Source organism: Cephus cinctus, unplaced genomic scaffold, assembly GCF_000341935.2.
Source record: "Cephus cinctus unplaced genomic scaffold, Ccin1 Ccin1_scaffold1111, whole genome shotgun sequence".
NCBI lineage: Eukaryota > Metazoa > Arthropoda > Insecta > Hymenoptera > Cephidae > Cephus > Cephus cinctus.
In genome coordinates, this window is record NW_014333620.1 from 93,562 (window position 1) to 106,506 (window position 12,945).

General features: G+C 43.4%; 1 protein-coding gene across 4 annotated transcripts in view; it reads left to right on the forward strand.

The window, feature by feature from the left end:
* Positions 1–12,945, forward strand: part of LOC107272159 — a 97,471-nt gene that overhangs the window by 19,101 nt on the left and 65,425 nt on the right. For 3 of the 4 annotated variants that reach the window (XM_015749020.2, XM_025089458.1, XM_025089459.1), the window contains 17 exons: positions 75–3,362; positions 3,441–3,591; positions 3,661–3,913; positions 4,025–4,289; positions 4,378–4,574; positions 4,649–4,915; positions 5,007–5,262; positions 5,344–5,538; positions 5,619–5,801; positions 5,885–6,529; positions 6,602–6,803; positions 6,879–7,054; positions 7,132–7,400; positions 7,477–7,879; positions 7,952–8,089; positions 8,165–8,302; positions 9,591–10,379. In XM_015749020.2, the coding sequence (XP_015604506.1) occupies positions 75–3,362; positions 3,441–3,591; positions 3,661–3,913; positions 4,025–4,289; positions 4,378–4,574; positions 4,649–4,915; positions 5,007–5,262; positions 5,344–5,538; positions 5,619–5,801; positions 5,885–6,529; positions 6,602–6,803; positions 6,879–7,054; positions 7,132–7,400; positions 7,477–7,879; positions 7,952–8,089; positions 8,165–8,302; positions 9,591–10,379 (7,815 nt within the window). The remainder of the gene's footprint in view (positions 1–74; positions 3,363–3,440; positions 3,592–3,660; positions 3,914–4,024; positions 4,290–4,377; positions 4,575–4,648; positions 4,916–5,006; positions 5,263–5,343; positions 5,539–5,618; positions 5,802–5,884; positions 6,530–6,601; positions 6,804–6,878; positions 7,055–7,131; positions 7,401–7,476; positions 7,880–7,951; positions 8,090–8,164; positions 8,303–9,590; positions 10,380–12,945) is intronic. The other variant, XM_015749022.2, reaches the window with a different exon arrangement.

The following is a 12,945-nucleotide window of genomic DNA, read 5'->3' on the forward strand; positions in this document are numbered from 1 at the left end:
CAACACATTGTTATTTGCTCCTTCTTACTTTTGTAAAATGAATTATATTATAATTTTTATAATATTTTTCTCAGAATGCGATGGCTTTGTCTGTGGACGTGGAGCCCAGTGTATTGTCAGCTACGACGGTCCAACTTGTAAATGTATTGAAGGTTTCATGGGAAATCCATTCCCCGGTGGACAGTGTGTTCCTGATGTATGCTCTCCGGATGTTCCTTGCGAAGAACCAAGCGTGTGCATTAGTGGCCGTTGTAAGCGACGCTGCGAAGGTGTCGTTTGCGGAATTGGTGCCACTTGCGATCCACTTACCAACAAGTGCACGTGCAATCCTTACTTCATCGGCAATCCTGATCTACTTTGTATGCCACCGGTTCAGCCACCACATTGCGATCCAACTTGTGGAGAGAATGCACATTGCGAATACGGTCTGATCGATTCGAAATGCATCTGTAATCCTGGAACAAGTGGTAATCCTTATCACGGTTGCGGAATTCAGGAGAAGTCTGACTGTTCCAGTGCACTTTGTGGAAAGGATGCACATTGTAGTGCTGGACCAAATGCTGTCGAATGCCTTTGTCCACCTGGCTATGCTGGAAATCCTTACATTCAATGTTACGATATTAACGAATGCAACGGAAATGCATGTGGCAACAATGCAGTCTGTATCAACACAATTGGCAGTTATGACTGTCGGTGTAAGGATGGATTCTTTGGAAATCCTTTCTTAGGATGTCAGGAGCTGCATGTAGGCCCGTGTACGGATCCTGCAACATGTACGTGCAGCAAGGAAGTCCCATGCCCTGACGGATTCTCATGTATCGATGCCAAATGCATTGACAGATGCAGTGACATCAAATGCGGTCCCAGATCCGTTTGTCAAGAAGGAATTTGTGTCTGTCCACCTGGATACAGCGGTAATGCTAATGATCTGAGTAAAGGATGTCATATTCAAGGTCACTGCTCCAACGACCTGGATTGCGAACAACAGCAGATATGTTTCCAAGTTGGAAAGGGTGTTCGGAAGTGCGTGGATGCGTGCAGCAAACTTCAATGTGGACCAAATGCGCTTTGCGTTGCAGAGAATCACGTGTCCTCTTGCATCTGCGTAGATGGATACAGCGGCAATCCTAGCAACCTTGCAGAAGGTTGTCAACCAGCTAAGATAGCTGTCACTTCTTCCTGTACTGACAATTCAGAGTGCGAGGATGGCTTCTTCTGCACGCTTCTGGATACTGGAGTACGAGAATGCATCAATCCATGCAACAAAGTCGCATGCGGATCTCATGAAAAGTGTGAGCCTGACTTAGTTGGACACGCAACATGCAAATGTATAGATGGCTATGAATGGAATCCAGTATCATCCTCTTGCGAAAAACCTTCTGTACCAGACTGTATCACTGATAAGGACTGCCATACAACTGCAGCATGTCGACCGGATGCATTGGGTGTTCTGAAGTGTTCACCAATCTGCGAAAGCTTCACATGTGCTGTTAACTCTCAGTGCGTTGCAGAAAATCATCGTGGCCATTGCGAATGTCTTCCTGGCTTTGGCGGAAATCCCAATGATCGTAACGGTTGCCAGAGTATACGCAGAAATCAGTGCACCACTGACTCCGAGTGTCCTGAAGATCACACCTGTAGATCAACTACTGAAGGGGTACTTACCTGCCAACCTGTTTGCAATTTTGTCTCCTGTGGACCCAATGCACTTTGTGTCGTCAATAATCATGTAGCAAATTGCGAATGTCCTCCTGGACTCTATGCTGGTGATCCTAATGATAAGACTAATGGATGTCAGACAGTACCATGCGTATACAACATTGACTGTCCACCTGCTCAACTGTGCAATCGTTTAACTCATACCTGCTACGATGCATGCGATAAGAACGAATGCGGATTGAACGCTGTCTGCATTGCTGATGATCACAGAGCTATTTGCCAATGTCCGCCAGGATTCCGACCAAACCCAGTAGCGGAAGTTGAATGCGTGAGCATTGAAACATGCTTCCCTAATCCTTGTCATGCCACTGCAATATGCGTTGCTGGTGCATCGGATAGTCCTGTCTGTCAATGTCCACCAAACCACGTCGGCGACCCATATTCTGCAGGATGTCAGCCAGAAGGATCTTGCGTCAGCAGCAAGGATTGCCCTGTTCATTCAATCTGTCAAAATGATAGATGCATAAATCCATGTGAAAACGCATGTGGAGCCAATGCACTTTGTGAAATTATCAATGGAGAGCCAATTTGCAAATGTCTCCAGAGATTTGTACCATCTTCAAAGGGCGTGCAGGACGGCTGTGTTCGTATCACAAACTACTGTAATGCCGATGCTGATTGCGATGGTTTGGTTTGTCTGGACGGGCAATGCAGAGCGGTCTGCAGGTCAGCTACAGATTGTTCGGATAAAGAAAAATGCATAAACAACAAATGTGCAGTTCCTTGTGCATCGCATAGTCAATGTCAAGCTGATCAGACATGCGTGAACGGTGTTTGCATCTTAGGATGTCGCAGTAACAAAAATTGTCCATCGACAGAGTCCTGCATTAACAACAAATGTCAAGATCCTTGCTCAAAGGAAAATGTATGCGGACCAAACGCAATCTGCAGCTGTATCGATCATGCAACAACCTGCACCTGTCCCCTGGGATTCCAAGGAAATCCTACACCTGAACAAGGCTGCGTTCGTGTTCCCAGTGTTTGCGAGAGCCCACGAGATTGTCCTACGCAACACACCTGCATCTCGGGACTCTGTCAATGCCAATGCAACGATCAGAGCAACTGCGCTCAGGGTGAAAGATGCAAGAATGGATTCTGTGTCAAAATATGCTATGGAGACAGTAATTGCTTGCCTGGTGAACTTTGTATCGATGGAAATTGCGAGATTGGCTGCACTTCAGATGCTGGTTGTAAGACCGATGAGATATGCATCAACAGCAAATGCAGGTGCAGTCATGGATTCATTGCTGGTCCTGAAAAATGTTTGGACATCAACGAATGCGAAGAACAACCCTGTCACCCAAGTGCGGAATGCCATAATCTTCATGGCTCTTACCGGTGCATCTGTCCCCAAGGCACTGTAGGCGATCCAGTTACAACTGGTTGTCTTATACCACATCAATGTAACTTGCATTCGGATTGCCCTGATTCGCAAGCCTGTATTCAACACAATTGTTCCGATCCTTGTTCCTTTGTTGACTGCGGATTAAATACTCTTTGTTCGGTGGTCGACCACACTGCCGCTTGTCAATGTCAACCTGGATTTATTGGTGATGCATCAGGATGTTTCAAAGTAGAGTGTCTTTCCAACAATGACTGTCCTGGAGATAAATACTGCAACCAGGACACCAATAAATGCTCTAGTAAGTATACCACGAACGTTTCTTGTAATTAGTGTAATTTTTTAACGGAATTTATACATTTAATTATCGTCACTTTAGGTCCTTGCAATCAGATAAATTGTGGGTACGGAAATTGCGCTGTCGTTGATCACGTTGGAGTATGCAAGTGCTACCCTGGCTTTACTCTTTCTGGTGATATTTGTACAGATGTGAATGAGTGTCTACAGAATCCTTGTCATCCAACAGCCCAGTAAGTTATTTACAATCATTATGCAAGAAAAGTTAGAATTTATATAACTAAATGCATTATTATTTTTAGCTGCCAAAATACTGAAGGTTCCTACACCTGTACTTGTCCTCATGGCTTGATTGGTGATCCAATCAAGGTAGGATGCAAACAACCTGGTGACTGCTTCACAGATTCGGATTGTCCCAATTCTGCTGCCTGTATTGATAACACCTGTAGCAATCCTTGCGATGCACCTGCAGTCTGTGGACAAAGTGCTGAATGCATCACGAGGGATCATGTGCCTCACTGCAAATGTCCAGGACAAACTACTGGAGATCCACATGTAAGTTTAAAATTGTTTCAACTAAACTTGAACAATCTTACTGCTGAATAATAATTTAAATCGTGACTTATGATTCTAAAACACACTAAAAAATTTGTTATATAATACCAGGTAAAATGCACTCAACTCGAATGCAATTATCACAGCGACTGTGATGCATCCGATGCTTGCTTCGATCACAAATGCATTGATCCTTGTTCAGTACCGAATGTATGTGGACAAGGTGCTGATTGCTCACCACTTAACCACAGCGCTGTTTGTACATGTCAACCTGGTGGAACAGGAGATCCAAACCTGGGCTGTACCCCGGTGCAATACTGTAAATCTGAGAGCCAATGTCCAACTGGCTCTTCATGCAATAGTGGAATATGTACAGGTAAAGCTGCTAGAACGATATAACATTTTTAAAGGTCTAGAATTTTAGTATAGAGAACAATTTACATGATACAATTGTGTTGTCACAGCACTTTGTGGAAGCACAAGAGACTGCATAGGAGACCAACTATGCATAAATGGACTTTGCCAGCCAACTTGCAGGAGCAATTCCAGTTGCCCAGATTTCCAATTTTGTCAAAACAACATTTGCGTTCAGGAACTTCGTTGCTTGTCAGATAACGATTGTGGTTACGATGAGAAATGCATCAAGAACACTATTGGACAAGTAAGCATACCCAAATGCAATGATCCTTTTATTTGCGTGAATAAAAATAACAATTGTCTCAACATTTTTTACAGGCTGAATGCAAAAAAGCATGTGAACTCATTTTGTGCGGCCGTAATGCAGAATGCAAATCTGACAATCATATCGCCACGTGCACTTGCAAGTCTGGTTTCTTTGGAGATTCATACGACGATAAGCTCGGGTGCGAACCAGTTGAATGCGAGTCAAACGATCAGTGTTCCGATGAAAAGATCTGTGATTCCTATAAATGCAGGATTGCCTGTATTATGAAGAATCCTTGCGGTGTGAATGCAGTTTGTTCGGCAGAACGCCACGTGCAGGTAAACATTAAGACATTAACAATATTTTGTTAAACTATTGACATTAAATTTTGTGAAAAAGAAATAATACCAAATATTTTGTATCTTCTAGACATGCACTTGTCAACCCGGATATACTGGTGATCCACTGCGTGGTTGTGAATTGATAGACTACTGTGCAAACGGCCCTTGCGCACCTGGAACTACTTGTGAAAATTCTCGTGGTTCCTTCAAGTGTCACTGCCAACCTGGAACTGTAGGCGATCCTTACAACAGCGGTTGCAAGACACCAGTCGAATGCGAACAGGATAACGACTGCCCACTTACCGCCAAATGTATAAATATTAATAATGTGCCAAAGTGTTCGGGTCAGTATTTAAAAAGTTGTTTATCTTTAATATAATAACATATGTAATGTATACTCATAAAAATTTCAACGTACATTGCAGACGTTTGTGCAAGTATACAATGTGGACCAAATGCAGAATGCATAGCTAGCAATCACGCTGGCTCTTGTCAATGTCGACCGGATTACCAAGGCGATGCAAATAGTCTGAATATTGGATGCCGACCTAAACCAATATCATGTTCATCAGCTGCCGATTGTGCCGCCAATACATACTGTTACGAAAAGATCTGTCGTCGTAAGTATTTACCAGAAACTGTCTTCACTACCGTATTGCAAGTTTATATAATTCCAATTCACGTTTTATCCATTATACAGCATCTTGCCAATCTGATGAGGAATGCAATCTATCAGATGTATGTGCCAGTGGTCAATGCTTGGATCCTTGCGACCTTAGAGCAGCCTGCGGAATAAATGCTGAATGTCGTGTAAGAACTCACATCAAACAGTGCAGTTGCCCTGCTGGTTTTACTGGAAATTCAGAAGTGGAATGCGTGCGACGTGAGTATACAATTTTTCTTATTCATAATTCCCTAACCCTTTTTGTTACTAAAACTTATGTTTTCTTCTTATTCCTACTTTAGTACCTGTATCCTGCCATGGTAACAGTGACTGCAATGACGGAAACACCTGTAGGGATAACGTGTGCCTACCAATATGTACAGTGGATGACAATTGTGCATTCAATGAGAAGTGCATTCGTGGCAATTGCCTGTTGACATGCAGACTGGATAACGATTGCTTCCTTGGACACATCTGTCTGCACAATATGTGCACCTTCGGTTGCAGGGCTGATGAGGATTGCAATGCCAACGAAGCTTGTCTGACCAACAAGTGTATAAATCCTTGTGAAGGAACACCATGTGGTCCTAACGCGAAATGTACTGTGTCCAATCAACGCGCTACCTGCTCCTGTCCATCTGGATTTATACCCAATCCAACAGCCAGAGTAGCTTGTCTACGATCACCAGGACCAATTTGTCAGGCTAACAGAGACTGCAGTGCTGGTACTACTTGCATTGCCGGTGCTTGCACTCCTGTCTGTTCCTCCAATGCTAATTGTCTCAGCAACGAACGTTGTGACAGTACTGGCGTCTGTAAAGCTCTGTGTAGAAGGGATGAGGATTGTCGAAGTGGTGACATTTGCGAAGGACTTGTATGCGTTGCTGGATGCAGAGCTGACATTGAGTGCCAGGATAATTATGCGTGTGTCAACAGCAAATGCATTGGTAAGAAAATAAATCCAACGATTCTTTTTAGGTAAAGATTTTTTTAATTCTACAACAATTCTATTATTACAGACGTGTGTTCGTTGCCAAACGCATGCGGTACCAATGCTGAGTGCATTGTAGTAAATCATCAGAAACAATGCACTTGTCCAATTCCATTAGTTGGCGATGCTCGTGTCGGATGTAGACAATCATTCCTACCTTGCTCTTCAGCTGCTGAATGTTTGCCTGGTCAGACCTGTTATGGTAGATCCTGCTACTCTACCTGTAGAAGGTATTATATGACTAGTAATATTATATAAATGATACAAATGATTCCGGGTTCTAACAATTCAAAAAAAATTTTCAGCGATGCCAACTGCTTAAGCGATGAGCGTTGCGATGGCGGTTTATGCAAAGCAATTTGCAACAGCGACGACAAGTGCGTAGCTAATCAGATCTGTAAGAATCGTCTGTGCGACATCGGTTGTCGCAGTGACAACTCTTGTCCATCTGACGAGTCCTGCATAAACAATCAGTGCAGAAGTACGTATAACTACAATAAAAAGCTAAATACCCAAGGCGTATCTTACACATTACTGAAAATCCTGTTGAATTTTTAGACCCATGCGAGGGTGGCAAAGCCTGTGGGGAATGTGCGGGTTGTCGCGTTGTAAATCATGCCGCACAATGCAGTTGTCCTATCAATTATTATGGCAATGCGCTCATAAGCTGTACGAAGACTATGATACCTTGCGACGGTAGCTGCGAATGTGACGACATTGGATTCTGCCTAAAGAGTTGCCGAACCGAGGACGAATGTTCGTGCGGTGAAGTTTGCAGTGGAGGAAAGTGCCGTGTCAAGTGTGACGTTAACAACGGATGTCCCAAGGTAATTATGAGACAGGATAAATCTTCTCATAAATATTTTATTAATGTTTTATTAATTCAATCCTTTTCGTCTCTAGGGTTACACGTGCCAGAGAGGTCTGTGTCTTATTGGATGTCGCACACATTCAGACTGTCCATCCAGTCTGTCCTGTACCAACGGCCAGTGTACAAATCCCTGTACAACCGAAGGACCACCCTGTGGTATCAATGCTCTTTGTCGCGTCTCCAACCACCGCGCAGTCTGTCTGTGTCCCGAAGGATTCCAGGGTGAACCAAGCCAAGAATGTTACCAGCTCGAATGCCATCGTGACGAGGATTGCGAATCTAACAAGCGTTGCAGTGTGGATGGAGTCTGCACGAATCCTTGTCTGCAACACGGAGTGTGTGGCTTCAACGCACAGTGTCGCGTAGTAAACAGACATGCCCAGTGTTCGTGTCCACCGGGACACTTTGGAAATCCTAAAATCAACTGTATGAAAGGTAACTTTGTGACTTGGCTAGAATTACATATCATCCACAGATCCATAGCTAATCTTGTTGTGCAATGTGCAGGTGGAATAATCGGAGGACCGGCTGACGATCTCTGCAGGGATACTCGTTGCGGTGTGAACGCAGCTTGTCGCATTAACAAGAACCGACCAGAATGTTATTGTCCACCGAATTATCCAACCGGAGACCCGTTACAGGCTTGTGAGTAGTAAGAATGTAAAGATTATAATTAAATTTAATAACTTTTTAATGCTTTCTAATTATTTTATCAAACAGGCAGTGCAGACAGGAGTTCAGCCGACTGCCGTACGACTGGCTGTGGCAAGGGTGCCGAGTGCATACGTGACGGTATAATATTCGTATGCAGGTGTCCACCAGGTACAAGCGGTTCTTCGGACGACGAGTGCACGACAGGTAGGCGACGACCTACTAACTGTTTAACAGAGTATACTAGTTGATTTTATGTATATCATTTGTGACTAGCGATGCAATACTGACGACGAAAGGAACATGGTCGGTAGAATAACCATGTATCGTCCAGTAGGAATTGAATAATACATAGATGTATTAATAATCCAGTGAATTCGTTAACACTGAGAGACAGATGTGATTGGAGCAGAGAGAGATTTTAGATTGCCGAGGCACTGGAGAAATCAATAGGAACAAACAAAGAAAAGTATAAATATAGCTGATCAGAGTGTGACCAGTGCTATCAAGCATGGCGGCTCCAAGTAGCTCTTCGTACAGATCAATCTGTACGTGTACATAAGTAATTGTTTAGGTATAATTAAACATAGACATACTGTACATAAATTCGTTACACAAAACAAATTCACACATTTCACACGTATCCTCATACGTAGAATGTGCATTAACTCTAATCTGTATTTTAATCGTTCTTGCAGTAAAGTACACAGAGTACCCAATCAAAAAGTTCATCGAGACAGATTGGTAGCTATAAATGGTGTAACATTCTCGTATGTACATTGTGACATTTACATACATATATATATATATATATACATATATTACATATACATATACTACATACCCATGCTTGATATTTGCTGAAAATGCAGGCCATTTGTTTTTCCCTCTTTTTCGAAGTCTCTTGGGGGCTTGTGTTGTAAATATCGCTGCTTGCCCGTGTTACCGTTTAAAAAATATGATCCAGAGGACAGTCGCGTGAAACGCGTATCTTTGAAACTTAACGATTTTTGTTCGTTGTCTGACCATTTCCTTTTTCTTTAACCGTATTAAGACATTGCAAGTGTCTCGCGTATCGTCTCCACCGTCTCTCTATCTCTCTCTCCTCTCTCTCTGCCAGACAGGGAAAATACCTCGTGACCACCACCAAAAGCCAATACCGTTGATCGAGGCTGCCGGTGTAAATTTCTTTAAACGATCTAGAATCTCGTACCAATTGAAAGTTGAAAATGACCTCTATGTCATATGAATAAGAAGCATGTGGTGTTAAACAATTTTTTTTTTAATTTTGATTTTTGTTGTTGTTTTTATTTTATTTTTTTTTTCCAATTCTCTTACCGTCGCACGCGTCTACGCGCGTGCGTGAGATAACGAGAACGAAAAAACAAGGTATCTTATTAATGTGCAGTTTCTCATAAATGCTTTTTGTTTCTTTTTTCTCCCGCATCCCCGACACGACCCACCAACGACCTGTCGCGTTACGAACCACCCGCAGAGCGAGAGTGCACCAGTGACTTAGAGTGTCCCAATGAGAAAGCCTGCATAAATCTACAATGCCTGGATCCTTGTGCCCTGCGCGGCGCCTGCGGAATCAATGCCCTGTGCCGTGTTGTCCTGCACAAGCCACGATGCTCGTGTCCACAGTGTTACATCGGCATGCCCCACACCGCGTGTCATCCTGATCTCAAATGCGAGACGCTCAGTCCCAGACCTGCCCTCCCGAGCATCGGATGCTCATCAGATAACGACTGCCCGGAGAGTCTCGCGTGTCGCGTGCAGGCTGGCGAGTGCAGGGATCCCTGTCTTGACTCGCAGTACGGCTGCGAGATAAACAAGAAGTGTCAGGTGCGCAATCACAGGCCGATGTGCGTGTGCAAGCACGGTTTCGTCGTTAACGAGATCGGCGAGCTCATGTGCGCCCCAGACAGTCCTACGTGCTCCAGAGATTTCGATTGCCCGTCGAATGCCGCGTGCATCAATGGGAAATGTCAGAGCCCCTGTAACGTACGTAAAAAGCCGCCCTGCCCGTCCGATAAAACCTGCGGCGTTTTGGATCATCGGCCCGTCTGCATTTGCACGCGAAACTGCAATCCTTCCCTCTCCATTTGCCTGCGAGACAGTGGCTGCTCTCCAGACTTGGCGTGCCGCAACTATCGCTGCGTGGACCCATGCAGCAACTCTACCTGTCCGGCCGATGCCCCCTGTTACGTGGAGGAGCACAAGCCTATCTGCAAGTTCTGTCCCTACGGCTTTGTGCCAGATACTAAATATGGATGCATGAAAGGTAAACACCATTTCTCACCTGAGTATCTCTTCATCTCTTTCATCTCGTACTGCGTTTTTCATACTCTCACACATATTTCTCATCTTTCAGTTCTTCGCTCTCTGTATATTTTATCACTGTACCATTCTCTCTTTTTCTATTTTTTACTTTTTTTTTTTCTACTTTTTTTTTTTTATTCTCTTTACCTCATGTCACACCTACCAAGACCTTACTCGTGTCACTCACTCTCTTTCTCCACAGTTTCACTACTCTCGTCAGCTTTATTATAGTATACGCCTTCGCGCGTGAATTCTTTGCGAACACTATTTTTCAGGTTTCCTCCCCGATGCCCAGACAGCAAAATGTTCCCTTGCTAAAAGAACGTAGTACCTACTGTTCTCGCGTGTATCGCGTATTTTTTTTTTAATAGGCCTGTTCGGTATTTGTAGCGGCGTCGCTCCCTCTTCACTGTACATCTGTACTCTTGACATTACTCACTTGTCTTTCATCTTTCGCTTGATCTTCTATGTTCTATATATAAATCGCACGTACATCGGCCACGTACGATGCCTCGACACGTTAAACTCCAATTTATTGGTCCAGATAGTCGCTGTGTAGATCATAATGTTTTATATGTATTACCGAGATCCCCCTGTGATATATCTCGTTGAAGAAAGCGTACGTAGAGATGTTTTGTTGTCTGGGAACGTGGTCGTTTCAGGTATGAAGCCGCAAAGCACGAAACTTCGACGTGACAATATTGATATATGTTGATATGAGTTCAACGTTACATGCGTATTACATATATATAGATAATGAGCCCTTATATCAACCAGCAAAACCCCCCCAAAAAACAAGAAAGCAACTCCTGCTCTATCTCTGCCGATAATACCTACGACTACTGGAAGTTTTCTTTCCGTTACATCTGTCTCAGTAAAGTCCTAATAAATATGTCTCTTAATTAGCTTTTTATCTATTATACGCGCATGCTAACTTTTAATCCGTAGTACTTATCCGATATTAAACACGTATTTACCTGTAGCGTAGTTTAATACATGATGCTTGTTGATATTTACTTTACTTAACCAAAAGTATATTGTGTGTATGTTGTATTGTATCCACAGCAGTTCTGAACTCCAACCCAGTGATTGTCTGCGAGTCCGATGACGACTGCAATGACACAAATGCCTGCGTAAAAGGGTCATGCGTAGACCTTTGCACCAGCAACTGTCCACTGGCAGCTCAGTGTCGGGTCGAAGCACACAGGCCTATTTGCACTTGTAATCCTAATGATCTTAATGATTTTAGTTGTCTTCCTGTCACTTCTACTGTAGCGCCTGAACCCACTTACCCAGACTCCTTGAGTTCGTCTACTCTTGGGGCACTGGGACAGGAAGCCACTGTGATAACTCAAACTTCACCCGATAGTCTCTTGAGATTCACAACTCCTGCTTCTGTGGACTACAGTACCGAGTCTCAATTTAAACCATCTGACAGTGACGTGACTACAGACCGATTTGGTAGTGATGAAATTACGACTGTTACTGATAAATATTATTTTCAAAGTACTACTGACGTGGCGGCTCCAACCACAGAGTTCAGCCCAAGTACTGTTACTCAAGTATTTAGTATTGGAAGTACAGACTTCACTTCGTCTGAGAGTACCACAGATCTTGTGCAAAGTATTGCTACGGATACTACAACTTTTACAGAGAGTACTTTTGTTACTGAGAGTGCGGAAAGTACTTCTACAGAGTTCAATACACAGACCACGACCGATATAAGTACAGAAAGTACTACTGCTGCTTCTACTGAGTTCAGTACTCAGACCACAGTTGATAAGGGCACAGAAAGTACTACTGTTACTTCTACAGATTATACTACAGAAACAACAGAGAGCTATGGCACAGAAAGTACAACAGGTACTTTTGCTACAGGAAGTACGGGGTATACAAGTACGGAGGGTACTACAGTAATCTCGACTATACTTACTACTGAATCATCAGAAGGCACTAGTACAGAGAGCTCAACCATGAGTTCTACTACTTTAACGGTGACAACAGAAGATGTCATTACAGAAGGAACAGCTAGTACTCCGTACACTACTGAGCCTACAGAAACTAGTACAGATGATACCACGGTTACGTCAACCGCTTCTCTTAGTACAGATTATACTGAGAGTACAGGTACTGAATCTTCGACACTTACATCAACTTTTCCCTCCACAAAATTTACAGAAGATTATGATAAGGAAAGTACAACTGGTTCGGTGTTGTCTACAATGAAAACAATATCACAAACTGAAGGGGATAGTACAACGACTGTTGCCACGTTCAATTTCCCAGTAAGAGGTTTGAACAATAGTAATAATGATGTTTCAGTAACAAATCAAGGTAATGTGGGTTCTTCGATTACTTCTCCACAGCCATTGGACGAAGAACAACATTCATCGACTGATATCCCCGAAGGAGCTACTTATGAATCTACTGCTGCAAGTGTTCCAGAGGGTACTACTCCGATTGCTGAAGTTTTTGAGGCAGAAACTACTTCGAGTTTCACTGAACAAGAAATAACATCTGAAACTTAT